The sequence below is a fragment of the Ambystoma mexicanum genome, chromosome 1p (assembly GCF_040938575.1).
Source record: "Ambystoma mexicanum isolate Mex_15411 chromosome 1p, UKY_AmexF1_1, whole genome shotgun sequence".
Classification (NCBI taxonomy): Eukaryota; Metazoa; Chordata; class Amphibia; order Caudata; family Ambystomatidae; genus Ambystoma; species Ambystoma mexicanum.
Window position 1 is genome coordinate 1,377,095,494 of NC_090921.1, and position 17,882 is coordinate 1,377,113,375.

General features: G+C 44.8%; 1 protein-coding gene across 1 annotated transcript in view; it reads left to right on the forward strand.

Annotated features, from left to right (window-relative positions):
- LOC138454580 (ATP-binding cassette sub-family C member 12-like) overlaps positions 1-17,882 on the forward strand; it is a 392,790-nt gene that overhangs the window by 295,200 nt on the left and 79,708 nt on the right. Inside the window, exon 10 of the mRNA XM_069607051.1 lies at positions 7,024-7,213. Coding sequence (XP_069463152.1) covers positions 7,024-7,213 — 190 coding nt within the window. The remainder of the gene's footprint in view (positions 1-7,023; positions 7,214-17,882) is intronic.

A 17,882-nucleotide genomic window follows, 5' to 3' on the forward strand; every position in this document is an offset into this window, starting at 1 on the left:
GGTGGAGGATGTCCCTGCACTGCTGGGGGGTGGGGGTGGTGGGAGACATGAGTCAGGCATGAGTGGGGGCCTGGTGGAGGGTGCCCCTGGTGGCTGGGGGGTGGGGGTGGTGGGAGACATGAGTGGGGGCCTGGTGGAGGCTGCCCCTGGTGGCGGGGGGTGGGGGTGATAGGGGACATGAGTGTGGGCCTGGTGGAGGATGCCCCTGCACTGCTGGGGGGTGGGGGTGGTGGGTGACATGGGTTGGGGCCTGCTGGCAGGTGCCCCACAGTGCTGGGGGGTGGGGGTGGTGGGAGACATGAGTCGGGCATGAGTGGGGGCCTGGTGGAGGCTGCCCCCGGTGGCTGGGGGGTGGGGGTGGTGGGAGACATGGGTGGGGGCCTGGTGGAGGATGCCTCTGCACTGCTGGGGGGTGGGGGTGGTGGGAGACATGGGTGGGGGCCTGGTGGAGGATGCCCCTGCACTGCTGGGGGGTGGGGGTGGTGGGAGACATGAGTGGGGGCCTGGTGGAGGCTGCCCCTGCACTGCTGGGGGGTGGGGGTGGTAGGAGACATGGGTGGGGGCCTGGTGGTGGGTGCCCCTGGTGGCTGGGGAGTGGGGGTGCAGGGGGACATGAGCAGGTGTGCAGGGTAGTCCCCTGTTTTGTGGGCTGCCTGCAGGGGCCATAGAGGGTGTACAGGGAACACCTGTGAGGACCCACCCAGCCTAATCGCGTGTGATAATTCCCACGCACCCCTGTAATACACATACCCAGCAAAATGGCGTGTGATAATTCCCACGCACCCCTGTAATTCACGTACCCTGCCAAATCGCGTGTGATAATTCCCGCGTACCCCTGTATTACACGTGCCCTGGCTAATCGCATGTAAGACTTCCCGCGTACCCCTGTAATACACGTTTCCTGGACAATCGCGTGTTGAACTTCCCGCGTACCCCTGTAATACACGTTCCCTGGACAATCGCGTGTTGAACTTCCCGCGTACCCCTGTAATACACGTTCCCTGGACTATCGCGTGTTGAACTTCCCGTGCACCCCTGAAATACACGTACCCTGGAACCCTGGCTAATCGCGTGTATGACTTCACGCGTACCCCTGATATGCACGTTACCCGCTTTGCGTTCCTTGTTTGGCAGCCCTGTAAACTGGTCCAGGGTTAGCGCAGCCCTTTGCGATGATTTAGCGATTTTGATGGCTTTTCCTTGCGCGAGGGCGTTCTTGGGGGCGTTACTGGCGCTGCTGCAGGGTCGCTGCGATACTCTGCGCCACGGCTGGTTTGGGAGCCTAAAATCCATGAATACGCTGTGCGCGGAAATCGGTTTTAGCGCACGTGCCTGGCGCAGACAATCGCACGCGGACACTCTGCGCCAGCCGCTTGCGACACTTTTCTGCGAAATTCTATGAATTACCCTGATGGTCCGTTCAGTCTGCCTGGCCATGTCTCCGAAGCTCGCAACCATGCTCTCGACTTGATATAGGGCATGTCTTCCCTGGCCAGAGGTAGCCAAGACATTGGGTGTTCTGCCGACCAGGGAAATATTCATGAATGAAATAGTTTTCCTGTAATTTGAAAGCTAACTGGGCTAACATGGATTTGACGTTCTCTATGCTGTTTGGTCCCAGAACGTTGACTAGAGGTTTCTGATTCATATTGCGTGTGGAACTTTCTTCCGCACAACGACTTCCTCGTATGCAAATGGCGTAAAGATAAAACCCTGCTGAGCAGATCCAACTTGGCCCGGCACCATCGCCACTACAAAGCCGAAATCCGGAAAGCAAAAAAAGCCCACTACAACTCTTGAATCCTCATCTGTGAAAGCCCCAGCAAGGAACTCCACAAAATCATCTCTGAATTCACCAAACCATCATGTACCACCACCCAATCAACCCCTTCTCAGTCACTCTGCGACTCACTCTCTCTCCACTTCTACACCACTGCTCTCGAAAGAACACATTCCCTAATCAACAAACTGGCCCTCTTGCACCCACCACACAATCCACCCACCCTACCTGCCAACCCACCGCCTGGAACTGCAACCCACCCGACTTTCAACTCGTTCACACCAATATCAACTGACCAATTTCGCTCTGCCCAGAAACCATCCGGCTCACCGCTAGACCCAAGCCCAGCCTCAACCCTCAAATATTTGCATCTGCCTTCGCAGGAGAATACGCAAGAACCATCATAAACAACTCCCTCTCCTCTGGAATTTTTCCTGACGCGTTCAAAACTGCTCATGTCAAGCCCCTTCTAAAAAAACTTCCCTCGACCCTCTCGACCCCAAAAACTACAACCCCATGTCAAACACCAAGTTCCTTGCTAAACTCATTGATTGAACCGCTTTCTCCCAACTAAATGCCTTTGTCGAAGCCAACAATCTCCTAGACCCCGCTCAATCAGGTTTCAGACCCCGACACAGAACCGAAACCACCCTGACCTCAATCTGGGATGACCTTAAAAATACTGCAGACTCTGCGTGATGCGCTGCACTAATCCTTCTTGACCTATCCACCGTCTTTGACACAATCAACCACTCAATCCTCCTAAACCGCCTCCACTCCTTAGGAATCCGTGGAAATGCTCTCAAGTGGATAGCATCCTTCCTCAACAATAGGAACCAAATAACCCTCCTCTCCTCTTTTGTTTCTGCCGCCCGACCAGTCAATAACGGAGTTCCACAAGGAGCGTGCCTATCAGCCCTCCTGTTCAACCTCTATATGTCCACCCTCCCATGAATAATCCGCTCGCACAATATCCTGTGCTACAACTGCGTCGACGACACGCAACTAATCCTAAAACCCCTTAACTCAAAACCTTAGCTGCCAGCCCAACCTCACTGCCTGCCTCCTTGAGATTGATCACTGGATGACCACAAACCACCTCCTTTTAAACGCCACAAAAACTGAAATCATGGTGTGTGGCAACACCAAACTTCTTCCGCACCTTCTACCCAGGCCATCATCCATGGGCAATCCCCCGACAACCTTAACCTCAGTAAAAAACCTTGGATGCACTCTTGACTCTGACCTAACCCCCTCGCACCAAGTCAACAAGTCCTGCCACTGCCACCTCAAAATTCTTAGGCGCATTTTCCCATACCTCTCCTTTCCCAACAGACTCGCCGCAGTCCAATAAATTATAATGTCAAGACTGGACTATGCTAACTCCCTCTACCTCGGAGTCCAAGCATACCACCTGACTAAACAACAAAGAGTACAAAATGCTCCTAGCACTTGTCCCAAGAGATCACACTTCCCCAGCTCTCAAAACTCTCCACTGGCTCCCAGTTGGACGAAGGGTCCTTATCTTTCACCGAGCAATGCATAAAACCAAACTTCAATACCTTCAGGACAAGCTAAAACTCTACCATCCACCGCACACTCTAAGATCAACCTCTGCCCGCCTCCTAGTGATACCAAACACCAACTCAGTCAGGTTAGGTGGATCATCATTCTCCGCCTTGGCCCCCACTCTGTGGAACTCACTTCCACCCCACATTCGACTCACCAAAGACCTCATGTCTTTCTGAAAATTACTGAAAGCGTGGCTCTTCCCTTAAAAATCGACTCTTAGCACAAACAGAATAAACAACCACAATAAACAGAAACCCAAGGTTGTTGAATCAAAGATAACAATGCAGCATCTCGACCCGATCAAACAAACAGAAAACTAAAATGGCCAGTGTAAATAAAACGGATAAACCGAGTAGAACAAATGAAGTGGATGAAACGGATGAAGTGGATGGAACGGAAGAAGTAGATGGAACGGATGAAGCGGATGGAACGGATGAAGCGGATGGAACGGATGAAGTGGATGAAACGAATGGAACGGATGAAGCAGATGGAACGGATGAAGTGGATGGAACGGATGAAGTGGATGGAATGGATGGAACGGATGAAGTGGATGAAGCGGACGGAACGGATTAAGTGGATGGAACGGAAGAAAGTGAATGGAACCGGAGGAAGTGGATGGAATAAAAGAATAATTGGATGGAATGGAAGAATTGGATGGAACGGAAGAACTGCAGGGAATGGAAGAAGAGGGGGAATAGAAGAAGTATCCTGAACAGATGAAATGTAAGGAATGGATGAAATATAACCAACGGATGAAGTAGACGAAACGGAAAAGTAGATCGAACACATGGAAAGGATGGAGAGGATGGAAAAAGTGGATAAAGGAATGAAATGGATGGAAAGGGTGAATGAATTGAGCGGAAGGAGTAGATAGTAAAAAAGGAGTGGATGGAATGAATGAAAGGGATGGAATGGATAGAGCGGACAGAACAGATTGAGTGAATGGAACGGATAGAGTGAATGAAACAGATGGAACTGAGTGCTGGTTGGACTGAGTCTACTTTTCAGAATGAACGGACGGAATGGATGGAGCAGACAGAGTGGATGGAGCAGATGAAACAGATGGAGTGGAGTGGATGTACTGGCTGGAGTGGATGGAACGGAGTGCTAGCTGGGGTGGATGCACTGGCCGGAATGGATAGAACCGACGGAGCAAATGGAACAGACGAAACAGATGGAACGGAGTGGACGTACTGGTTGGAACGAATGGAACGGATGGTATAGATGGAACAAAAGGAATATATGGGATGAATGGAAGTTGGAACAGATGGAGCAGATGAGAACGGAAGAAATGGATGAAGTTGATGGAACGGATGGAATGGATGCAGTGGATGGAACAGATGCATTAGATAAAACGGATGGAATGGATGAAACACGTAGAGTGGATGGAACAGATGGAGTAGATGGAACAGACGAAGTGGATGGAACGGACAGACTAGTTGTTGGAACAGATGGAACAGATGGAGTGGATGGAACGGATGGAGTGGATGGAACGGAAGGAGTGGATGGAACGGATGAGTGGATGGAACAGACAGAGTAGATGGTAGGGATGGAACGGCACAAACGGATGAAACAGACACAGTAGACAGAACAGATGGAGTTGATGAAACAAATGGAGTGGATCGAACGGATAGAGCGTATGAAACGAATAGAGCAGATGGAGTAGATGGAACAGATGGAGTGGATGGAACAGATGGAGTGGATGGAACACATGGAGTGGATGGAACGGATGGAGCGGATGGAACGGATTGAGTGGATGGAACAGACATAGTAGATGGTAGGGATGGAACAGATCGAACGGATGAAACGGACACAGTAGACAGAACAGATGGAGTTGATGAAACAAATGGAGTGGATCGAACGGATAGAGCGTATGAAACGAATAGAGCGGATGGAGTAGATGGAACAGATGGAGTGGATGGAACAGATGGAGTGGTTGGAACACATGGAGTGGATGGAACGGATGGAGTGGATGGAGCGTATGGAACGGATTGAGTGGATGGCACTGATGGAGTGGGTTGAACACACAGAGCTGATCGAATGAATAGGAAGGATGGAACGGATAGAACACATTAAACGGATGGGAAGGATGAAATGAGTCTACGGAATGGATGGAGTAGATCATGTGGATGATGGGTTGAGTGGATGGAATGATGGAAGGACTAGTAGATTAAATGGATGAAACAGACGAAGTGGAAAGAACGGACAGAGTAAATAAAACGGTTAGAATAGATGGTTCAGATGGAGTGCTCTATCTGAAGCGCCTTACTGATAAGCACCATATCACACTACCACGCTTACTCTCTCCTATACACCACTCAACTAGAGCAAAGCAATACTATGACACATTCGGTATATTTGTTCTCATACTAACACCCGCCACATACTCCTCATCATCCTAATTAAACTCACCCAGCTGAGCACACACCGCTAGCTTAAGCGTCTCCTCAGGCCTAACGCAGCCACAAATCAGTCTGGGTGTCATCCCTCCAGAATGAACACATATACCTGACCTCCCAACCACCACACCTACGGCTAAGAAGCAGCTATCATGCAACTGCCACACCGGCTGCACACATATCCGGTGCACCCACGCACCTTATGACTCTCTCTCTCTCTACTGACTTGAACTACTGTTCCCGAGGGCGTTCAACCTACCAGCGCTTTGAGATCATACCAATGATACGTAAGGCGCTATATAAATGCCAAGTAGCATAACATAACATATGTTCCAAAATTGGTGCCTGCCCGCATGCAGGCCTTCCCCTCTTTGTGGTGATGATACTGCCCTTCTTTTAGGTGACCCATCTTTACTCCAGTCCAATATTCCCTTTTTCAAATCCGCCTTCTTTCTTACCCTTGCTCCCTTACCCTGATTCTCTCTTGGAACATTCACTGCCCCTTACCTTACCACAACTCAGGTGCCATGCTCCAAATTCGTTCCTCTCGTCGTCCCCTGCTGCTGTTCTGTTGGACCTTCCGTACCGGGTGTGCAGCAGCTCGGCTGTGGTTTATTTTCATTCCGGAGGATCAGACCACTGAAAAAATGTTAATTCCTCGTCTGGCACGCCCAACTGTCTCTACGTCTTCTGCTTCCCATCTCTACGCATATGTTATTAGACTTTTGCAGCACACCATTGTGCCTGTTTGTTACAGGACATACGTGATTCTCTAAGTCTGGAACTATATGGATGGTTTTACAGCACCCAAGTGGGTTGAGGGTTTAGGTCTGCCCCTTTTCTGCATGGGTGGTGCAAATGCATAACTGTAAATACCCAAAATGCTCGATCACTGTCAGTGCTATTTTTACATTATCACCCCTGATCAGGGCACAGCAATGCATACATAGAGAGCTATGGAAATACCACTGTGTACACTGTACTCTCTCCTACATCTCGTCCCCAAAACACACTGTTTGTGTATCCTCATAATTTACAAAGTGATTCCTGCATACATTTTTTGTTTTGAGAATCCCCACACATTTAAACGGTACTTGTCAGTGAGAACATTCTATGATGAATCGTGGGGTACGTTTTTTAAGCCACCTCGGGTGTTCCAGATTTTTCTATACTGAAGCTTGACATATCCAGCATGCGTTTTCTTAAAACCTCAATGTCCTTCTATCAGAATAACAAACCTTGCTGAGTTGGTTTCCTTGTTCTGTTCCACAGGGCTGTGTTCCTGAGGCCTCAACGCAAGCTAAAGTTGTACCAGCACCCGAAGGATGGCCAACTCAGGGGAAAATCACGTTTAAGAATTATCAGATGAGGTATCGTGAGAACACGCCAGTTGTGCTAAAAGGACTAAACTTGAAAATTCATGCTCAGGAAACAATTGGGATTGTGGGACGAACTGGCTCTGGTGAGATATTTTGTTCCTAGTTTCATCACATCACGAGTGGTAAATGGATAGCTGCAAGTTTATCGGGGATGCAAACTCTAGTTTTGCTGCATTAAGAGTTTGGCGTTGTGGTAAAAACCACTACCAATTCCACTACCGCACTTGATGGCTGCATTACTGCACTGTTGAATAGTGATTTTGGAGGTGAAGTGGCGGATTCACCTCCAGAAAAAAGATGGAGGTAGAGCCTCCCCTTTACCTTCATTAATCAGCATATTTACAGTGTGGAATTACCGCTCGCAGTAAATCTGCTAAAAATCCCCATGGCGTCCTATGAACTCCAAAAACGGCAATTTACACTGCAGTGCCACCACTCGTGGCAATTCCATGGTATCAAGTAGGGATAACAGTAAATGATGTTGGTGGTAAGTTGGCAGATTTACTGTGGTGTGTATTTACCGCCAAACTCATAATGCTGGGACAGAAAATGTGGAATGGTCTCCCAAGAGTCTGGAAACCAAGTTGGGTAAAACGTTACCAGGATAAAGGGACTGGAAGGTGAGATATACCTGTCAGGATCTAGGTTTCATAAATTGCTTTGGTGCCTGGCACATTTGTACTGGAACCAGGCAGCTTGGCACTGACATTTGCCCCAACTGACTTGTGCAAAATGCCACCTTGACTCTGGTCAAGTGAATGCAAATGTCATTTTTGAACTTGTCAGTCAGTATAAGTGTGAATGCAAAACCATCCTGCCCTGTCAAATTGCCTAGCAGCAGGGCAGTTTTATGTAATACTGCCCCTAGCTCATTGTGTGGTAGTGAATGTATATTATGTGATTTTGAGTTATTAGGTCACTTATATTAGGTTACGACTAAAAAAGAACAGCGCTTGTCTCATAATTCTATTGCTAACACATTTTGGTGATATAAATATAATATTAATAAAACACTCTAATAAAACCCCTACCTCCTTCTTAAGTTAGTTGCCCCACCTAGCAGCCAGATCATCGAATCCATTCATGAAATCCAACGAAATGTATTCATTGAAAGTCATTTCCATCGAAATGCACTTTCATTGAATACATTTCATTGGATTTTGTTTAGGGTTAGGGTTGGGTTAGGGTTGGGGGGTGCCCTTGGGGTTTGGCAGGGATTGGGGGGAACCCCCAAAAAAGAAAATGTTACATGAAGCTGTCCAGTGCCGAAATACTTTAAAGATTTTGGGACTGGACAGCTCCATGTAACGTTTTAACAGGGAAATTAAATGCATCGAAATGCTATCATTTACATTTAAAAGTACATATCCATAGAAACCTGTCCATTCCTATATTCGATGGACAAGTTTCTATGGATATTACTTTTAAATGTAAAATATAGCATTTCGATGCATTTATTTTTGTTCCCTTTTCTTCGATGGTTTTCCTTTTCGATGAAAAGACCATAAACCATATCTAACATGGATGTGGACCCGTCCTTTAGCAGCCGGGCCAGAAAGAAGTGTCCCATGCCCGAACCCAGGCCACACCCATCGCCATCACTTGCCTAGAATCCATACTGGCGCCTGTGCCATGACTCTCTGAAAGGGATCTAACAGCCAGATGTATGTAACAAATACCAAGATAGTATTTGTAGATTTACTGGTGCATGTTGGTGTGCTGTTCAAAGCCTGGAAGATGAAAACTTTCAAATTTTGGATATTCAATTAAACAGATTCACATTACATAAATCAACGCACCCTACAAGTACCACAAGAGCGAAAATGATGTACCCCTGTTTGTGAAACTGCCATTTCACGTTTCCTCCAGAATGCTGTTCCTATGTAAGGCTAAGACCTTCCACCAACAGAAGCAAACTTCAGTGGGCAAGCACTGACTTGCATTAAGCCCTAGCAAAATGCAAATTAATTTTCTCCAGAAACAGACTCCAAGGCCTCTCACTTTGCTATCAGGAGGAGAAATTGAAATGATGACACTACATATGCTTGGAAATCCTCTACAAACCCTTTAAAACCCCAAGTGGGACTGCAATGAAACCTGTGGAAACACACATTTATTTTCACCAAAATGGACTCACATACTACTGGGAGGGTCGGTTGAATTTTTCTAGCCTGCTGTTTTCCACACCTTGCTCTGAAAGTATGCTCTCTCGACAAGCACTTATGTTGTGTTCTGTAAACTGTGCCATTTGTGATATTGCTTCTTTTCAATGACCTGATTCCCCATATTTGTCCAAATGTCTGTAATATAAGTTCCATGGACATAAATTCAAGGAACACTGGAGGCCATTCCACTTTGCTATTTTTCAAAGCAAACCACTGTTATAATTAAAAAAAGGCGTATAGGGAGAAGATGCAAAGTATTTTTTGCCCCTCGTCACATAAAAATATTGTCAGTCCACTAATGTTTTACATGGCGACAATGGTGCATGGCTTAAACAATGAAGGATTGTAAGCCGATGGACAACATGCAGAGGAATTTTTAAGCCCAACACATACCGTGGAACTAGTTTACACACACACACACGTCTTGGACTGTTCAGGGTCTCGTACCTAGAGACTCCCAAAATCATGTTGTCACACAACAAAAGTCTCAGGTCAATTAGTACATCAATTTTACAGTTCCACCAAGTGTCGCCCTAGTCTATCTTGCCCTTCAACTACACTCAACTAAACCCTTGTGTATTTCCAGCCCTATGTAGCTCGTGTTGCTCCGCCTTTCTAGGGTGAGGGGATAGGAGATGCCCTGATGTTCATGACATGTGCCTTTTAGTAAAACCTTAACAGACATCTAATTTTGTGTGCATAAGGTCCCCCCGCCCTAGATAGGCGGAGCAACAAGCGCTACCTAGGGATAGAAATACACAAGGGTTTAGTTGAGTGTGGTTGAAGGGCAAGATAGACTAGGGCGACACTTGGTGGAACTGTAAAATTGATGTACTAATTGACCTGAGACTTTTGTTGTGTGATAAGTGGAACTAGTTTACACACCACAAATGTGGCTGCAATGTGTCAATCAGGGCACATCCTGCCCATGAGTATGCTCTCTACCACCGTCTGGATGCAGCACTTCTATAGCTAAGCTGAGGTCACATGAATTGTGCATCCTTTCAACCAGTCGCACTTTAATGCGTTTGGTACAAGCACAGAATCATAGTACTTGTGAAAACCTAACGGTCGTTTCTCCATGATAAGTGAACTGAACAATGAAGGAAAACTAAGGCAACTGCTCCATCCAAGCTGGATAACAGTTCTGTGCAAATTGTTTTCTTTTAATTCGATGTACTGACATTCTAGAACACAGCACAGGTACAAGTCCCTTGATGTGCCCCAAGTGTGCAAAGGGAAACACGTGGTGGCAATCAGTTCTCACCCCATGATTCCACTAAATGGGATTGTCAGTGCAGCATGCTGTGTGGCCATCCATTCGACTTCAGTGGCGTCACGGCACGGGCGCACTGACGTCACTTGCATGAGCCGTGGCTTCCTATTCAGAGAGCAGCTGCACACTATAAGCTCTTTTGGCTGTCCTGTGCGGCCGGGGCATGGAACTGTTGTCATGAAAATGTTAACTCGCGTGTCTTGAATGGCTGCCATCTTGGTGGTAGTTAAAAGCAGGTGTTCTAATCATCGACATCTTTTCCTCAGCACTTTCACTCTCTAATGATAGTGCGATGGTTGGTTCTATTTTTAAATCCAAGGTACCTTTTAGAGAATGTAGTGCCTGTGTTTGCAGTTATTTCAGGGACCAGGCTTCTCTACATGCCTATGAAGGATGTGGGGCACCTTCTCGACTCGCTTCACAATGAATTCCCTTGCGTTTAGTTTTTGTTTGCAATGTAAAAGGTTCCTCTCCTGAAATCGCTCACCCTTACAAAGTAACCTTTCGATTATACATAAAAAGAGAATCTTTGAACCCAACGGACAGCTACAACACTATTTACATGCCTGATTGACCGCACCAGCCATGCAAATGTCAATGTTTCCATTGTTCCAGGAAAACAAATGTTATCGCTGAACATGCATTTAATTTGATAATGAATATTCAGCAGAAAAATCTTGCAGGGAACAGAGTGCCTGCGTGGACTGGAAAATATATTTCCTTATTTTCCCAACATGCATTAATAATGTATACATTCTGATTCTTCACTCCATCTTGGGAGTCGCATTCAGTGTTTATCAGAAACCCTTCCAGGCATCCAGGCTATGGAACTACAAGAACCATGCAGTTCATTAAGGAACTGTAATTAATACAGGGGACACAAACACGGGCACTTTGACTAGCAAATAAATGAGGCGATAGGATTTTAAATATTGTTTTCTGGAAATAAAAGGTCTAGATAACGAATGGTGCCTTAGATCAAGGCAATTGTTTATACTCTTATTACGGTAATGTGTAAATACTGAATGTATTGTATTTATTTATTTATTCGAATACTGTGCAAACACAATCTGCTGCTCTTTGGCTTAGGCCAGTGCTTTCATAAGGTTTGGATGACAGTATTTCCTGCATACTTACCTCTGAAATAAGGGCACGTGCAGGGATTATTCCTGCCTCAGTGAACCACAGTCTGCCCAAAGTTGCTGTTTGTCAGCCAAACATTCTGTTCGCCTTATACCTTCCTACTGGGTCATCCCCTAATCGGCTGCCTTGTGCTTCCTTGTGGTAGACCCTGTCCACACTCTAATATGACGTTATGCATTCAACAAGGTATTTTCCAGTTGCCAAATAATATAGCCTGAGTGGTAGATCCTCTGCTAGGCTTGGACTGGCAGACGATGCTATGAAGTCAGCAGTTGCCGTCTTATCAAAACCCAATAGATCCAATAAATATGCAACTGAAAAGGACTGCTTTGTTATCGGATGCTATGTTAGAAAGCTAACAAGGTGTACACTATGAAATAAATTGCTCTATGTGCAATCATCTAAGTGAAGGGAGATGCAGATCTCCCCGCCTAGCTACAATGCATAGCTTTTTAAAGCCCAGATCTTGGGTCACAGTGGAGTCCATATTTGAAGGTTTCCAGCAATTGCCCTGGACTGCAATTGTGAAGATAGGATTGTCAGAGGATTATCTTTGGCTCGGTCAATCCAGTGTCATTGTATTTCATTATTATAAAGGGGACAATACTAGCATCCCTTTCTATATAAGCCAAACGACTTTGAACATAATTGCTTTTTTGCCCTGGAACTTGACAAGGATTTGCCGGAAAGAAGTGGGGCAGATTCTCTTTCTTCAGGATTGCATAACGTAAACCTTTGTGTTAGGGAAACCCAGTGCTAATGTATGTTGGATTGTGAAGAATACACATAATGAAGCTTGGCATTTAATCACTGTGTAAACCTCCTGGACATGGGGGCAGGGGTGGAGGAAAATGTAGGGTATAAGGTTCTACAAAGATGGCTTACTTGGGAGAAGCCTTATTTGGTGGTAACATGTATTTGCAAGTACATGTTTATGTTGCTGTCCAAAAAATAAAACCTAGATTCTTGTTGGATTTTTCTATCATCAGGTGACTGAAAAAGATTGGCATCTAGGATGGATAATAACTCAGGAGGACAGTCCCTTGAAAGGGGGACCTATGAAGGGGACTGATTTTCAAGCAGACTATTTCATGGGAAAATATGACATTTTAACATAGGTGAAGCCTGCCAAACGTATATGAGCATTCAGTCAATTCACTAAATACATTCAGAGTTGTTAGAGGGTGTGTAGATGGATACAGAATAGTCTGAAAAATCAAGTGGTTGAGTTCAGAATAGAGACAGGCAAGTAGAAACACCAGGGCATTTTCCTTTGAATGATACTTTTAATAGCTTCTGTTACACTTAAAACCATGTCTGAATGTTAGCATTACCATATCTGCTTAGGCCGGATTCATGGAAAAGTATGCATTAGTCCAGCAATGCGCACCGTAACCTTAGTTCAATTTTTCCACAAGCACAGTACGCTCTTGGAACAATTCAACATGCCAATGCAATGAGCGTTGTACTATTTGTGTTTATGGTGACTCCGTCTCCATGTCTATGTCGAAAACAGGCTTCAAGAGATGTGCGGACTGTGATTCAAAGATGGCGATCACTGATACACACAGGAATTGTCTTTGGTGCCAAGGCGAAACTCACAATATCATCGAGAGTGGCTCCTGTGAATCGATGACCAGTAAGGCCTTGAAGGAGAGAAGATCGAAGCTCAGCTTCGATTGGTTGGTATCTAAATCTCCATCTGCCACCCCTTCAAAAAGAAATTCCTCTGAAAGAAGAAGTTCCACAGGGGACAAATCTTTTGAGACTCCAAGAAAAAGATCCAAGCACTCCAAGATATCCAAATCCAGGAGTGACTCACATCAATCTTCCCCTTTGTCATAAAAAAAAATACCTGAAAAGGGTGGGGTCCGGTGATGGTTGGTTCTATTTTTAAATCCAAGGTACCTTTTAGAGAATGTAGTGCCTGTGTTTGCAGTTATTTCAGGGACCAGGCTTCTCTACATGCCTATGAAGGATGTGGGGCACCTTCTCGACTCGCTTCACAATGAATTCCCTTGCATTTAGTTTTTGTTTGCAATGTAAAAGGTTCCTCTCCTGAAATCGCTCACCCTTACAAAGTAACCTTTCGATTATACGTAAAAAGAGAATCTTTGCACCCAACGGACAGCTACAACACTATTTACATGCCTGATTGACCACACCAGCCATGCAAATGTCAATGTTTCCATTGTTCCAGGAAAACAAATGTTATCGCTGAACATGCATTTAATTTGATAATGAATATTCAGCAGAAAAATCTTGCAGGGAACAGAGTGCCTGCGTGGACTGGAAAATATATTTCCTTATTTTCCCAACATGCATTAATAATGTATACATTCTGATTCTTCACTCCATCTTGGGAGTCGCATTCAGTGTTTATCAGAAACCCTTCCAGGCATCCAGGCTATGGAACTACAAGAACCATGCAGTTCATTAAGGAACTGTAATTAATACAGGGGACACAAACACGGGCACTTTGACTAGCAAATAAATGAGGCGATAGGATTTTAAATATTGTTTTCTGGAAATAAAAGGTCTAGATAACGAATGGTGCCTTAGATCAAGGCAATTGTTTATACTCTTATTACGGTAATGTGTAAATACTGAATGTATTGTATTTATTTATTTATTCGAATACTGTGCAAACACAATCTGCTGCTCTTTGGCTTAGGCCAGTGCTTTCATAAGGTTTGGATGACAGTATTTCCTGCATACTTACCTCTGAAATAAGGGCACGTGCAGGGATTATTCCTGCCTCAGTGAACCACAGTCTGCCCAAAGTTGCTGTTTGTCAGCCAAACATTCTGTTCGCCTTATACCTTCCTACTGGGTCATCCCCTAATCGGCTGCCTTGTGCTTCCTTGTGGTAGACCCTGTCCACACTCTAATATGACGTTATGCATTCAACAAGGTATTTTCCAGTTGCCAAATAATATAGCCTGAGTGGTAGATCCTCTGCTAGGCTTGGACTGGCAGACGATGCTATGAAGTCAGCAGTTGCCGTCTTATCAAAACCCAATAGATCCAATAAATATGCAACTGAAAAGGACTGCTTTGTTATCGGATGCTATGTTAGAAAGCTAACAAGGTGTACACTATGAAATAAATTGCTCTATGTGCAATCATCTAAGTGAAGGGAGATGCAGATCTCCCCGCCTAGCTACAATGCATAGCTTTTTAAAGCCCAGATCTTGGGTCACAGTGGAGTCCATATTTGAAGGTTTCCAGCAATTGCCCTGGACTGCAATTGTGAAGATAGGATTGTCAGAGGATTATCTTTGGCTCGGTCAATCCAGTGTCATTGTATTTCATTATTATAAAGGGGACAATACTAGCATCCCTTTCTATATAAGCCAAACGACTTTGAACATAATTGCTTTTTTGCCCTGGAACTTGACAAGGATTTGCCGGAAAGAAGTGGGGCAGATTCTCTTTCTTCAGGATTGCATAACGTAAACCTTTGTGTTAGGGAAACCCAGTGCTAATGTATGTTGGATTGTGAAGAATACACATAATGAAGCTTGGCATTTAATCACTGTGTAAACCTCCTGGACATGGGGGCAGGGGTGGAGGAAAATGTAGGGTATAAGGTTCTACAAAGATGGCTTACTTGGGAGAAGCCTTATTTGGTGGTAACATGTATTTGCAAGTACATGTTTATGTTGCTGTCCAAAAAATAAAACCTAGATTCTTGTTGGATTTTTCTATCATCAGGTGACTGAAAAAGATTGGCATCTAGGATGGATAATAACTCAGGAGGACAGTCCCTTGAAAGGGGGACCTATGAAGGGGACTGATTTTCAAGCAGACTATTTCATGGGAAAATATGACATTTTAACATAGGTGAAGCCTGCCAAACGTATATGAGCATTCAGTCAATTCACTAAATACATTCAGAGTTGTTAGAGGGTGTGTAGATGGATACAGAATAGTCTGAAAAATCAAGTGGTTGAGTTCAGAATAGAGACAGGCAAGTAGAAACACCAGGGCATTTTCCTTTGAATGATACTTTTAATAGCTTCTGTTACACTTAAAACCATGTCTGAATGTTAGCATTACCATATCTGCTTAGGCCGGATTCATGGAAAAGTATGCATTAGTCCAGCAATGCGCACCGTAACCTTAGTTCAATTTTTCCACAAGCACAGTACGCTCTTGGAACAATTCAACATGCCAATGCAATGAGCGTTGTACTATTTGTGTTTATGGTGACTCCGTCTCCATGTCTATGTCGAAAACAGGCTTCAAGAGATGTGCGGACTGTGATTCAAAGATGGCGATCACTGATACACACAGGAATTGTCTTTGGTGCCAAGGCGAAACTCACAATATCATCGAGAGTGGCTCCTGTGAATCGATGACCAGTAAGGCCTTGAAGGAGAGAAGATCGAAGCTCAGCTTCGATTGGTTGGTATCTAAATCTCCATCTGCCACCCCTTCAAAAAGAAAGTCCTCTGAAAGAAGAAGTTCCACAGGGGACAAATCTTTTGAGACTCCAAGAAAAAGATCCAAGCACTCCAAGATATCCAAATCCAGGAGTGACTCACATCAATCTTCCCCTTTGTCATAAAAAAAAATACCTGAAAAGGGTGGGGTCCGGACTAATGCCTCTCTCAACCGGGATAGAAATCTAGACGAAAAATCGAATGCTGTCAAGGAAAGCCGTCCCGAGACAAAGCGCCAGCCTCTGAGCTTTACATTTTGTGATGCCAGACGTACAATTGACAGATGCATTTCTTTCACTAAAGGAAGGAGCTCATTTAATGCTCATAGCGAGAAGCAGCATGCACAAGCCAATGGCAGAGTTTATCCAGTTCCATTATCAGAAATCCCAGAGACATTTTTGTCTTTGAAAAACCCGGTGCGAGTAAGAATTCAGCACTGATAATATAAATCGGATGATACAATTAGCATATCCAGAACAGCATCTGGTGCATGTGAGAGGGGCATCTATCAAGAGACCCAAGAGCAACAGCTCAAGAAGTAAAGAGTCAATTTATGCAAGACATCACAGTTTCACCAAGGGGACTTTAGCGTTTTGTTTGTCCTGATGAAGGCCTAGATAAAGTTAGGGTTGGTCATGTCAAAACCTACCCACAATCAAGATGGAACACACGTTTGTGGATATTGTTTTATTTTCCACAGCACACCAAGTTTATAAATGCGGATCTGAGACAGAGCACACTATAGCTTACCAGCTATATACTGCCTGTGTTTAACGATGTCATTTGGTCAAAGGGAAATATTTAAGATGATTGTGAATATTGCATATGGCCAGATGAAAGGAATTTAGGCTCTACATCCAGACTCACGTCTGTGGAAGAGAGAAGTGAATTTTGTGTCAGCTTTGTTCACAACACTCCTTTTTCCAGTATATTGAGTCACTTCGACTAGCCTCATCACAAATTTCATGTGAAGATTAGTCCACTTTCAGTGGACATGAAACTGTCATTGGTTTATTTGTATTTTTATCTCCTTTTTTTAAATATAATACAATATTTATTTTTCTACATTGAAATTTAGAATACAGACATATTGTGTTGGTTATAAGACCTTGGGTATGTCCCTGCAGGAGGAATATGTTTTGAAAGGTTGGTGTATTGAGTATGATTGAGGATGAGAGTTGATTGGTCAGAGTCACAGAAGTTCTACTTGTCTCCCACAGGAGCTTTTCTATCTATGAAAAAAGAAGAGTAAGAAACAGTGCCATCGTTCTTCATCCGCTGATTCCTCACCTGATATGCGTCAGGTACATTTTCCCAGAAAGACCACCTTATTGGCCGAATGGGAACATTTTAGAGAGAAAATGCTGGAGGTGTTATCGAAGGTGGCTCCTACTGGACCCTCGAAAGGGCCAAAGAAGACTGTAGATCCCACAGCATCCTCCAAGACCGGCAAGGAATCGGTTAAGGCTTCAACCTGCTCAGCTCACCTAAAAGCCTGATTTGGAAGGCCTCTGAGATGTCTACTCGAATGGCGTTGACAGCGCTGACCGCTGAGTCAGCATTGAAGCAAAAGGCTGCAGTGGCATCCTCTTCAAAGAAATTGACAAAGTTGCAGGGACCTTCAACGTTGACCTAGGAGTCGACGTATGGTTATAAACTACAATCAAAGACAGATTTCTTTAAATCCTTGGTTCCATTTTCAAAAAGGAAGAAGAGGATG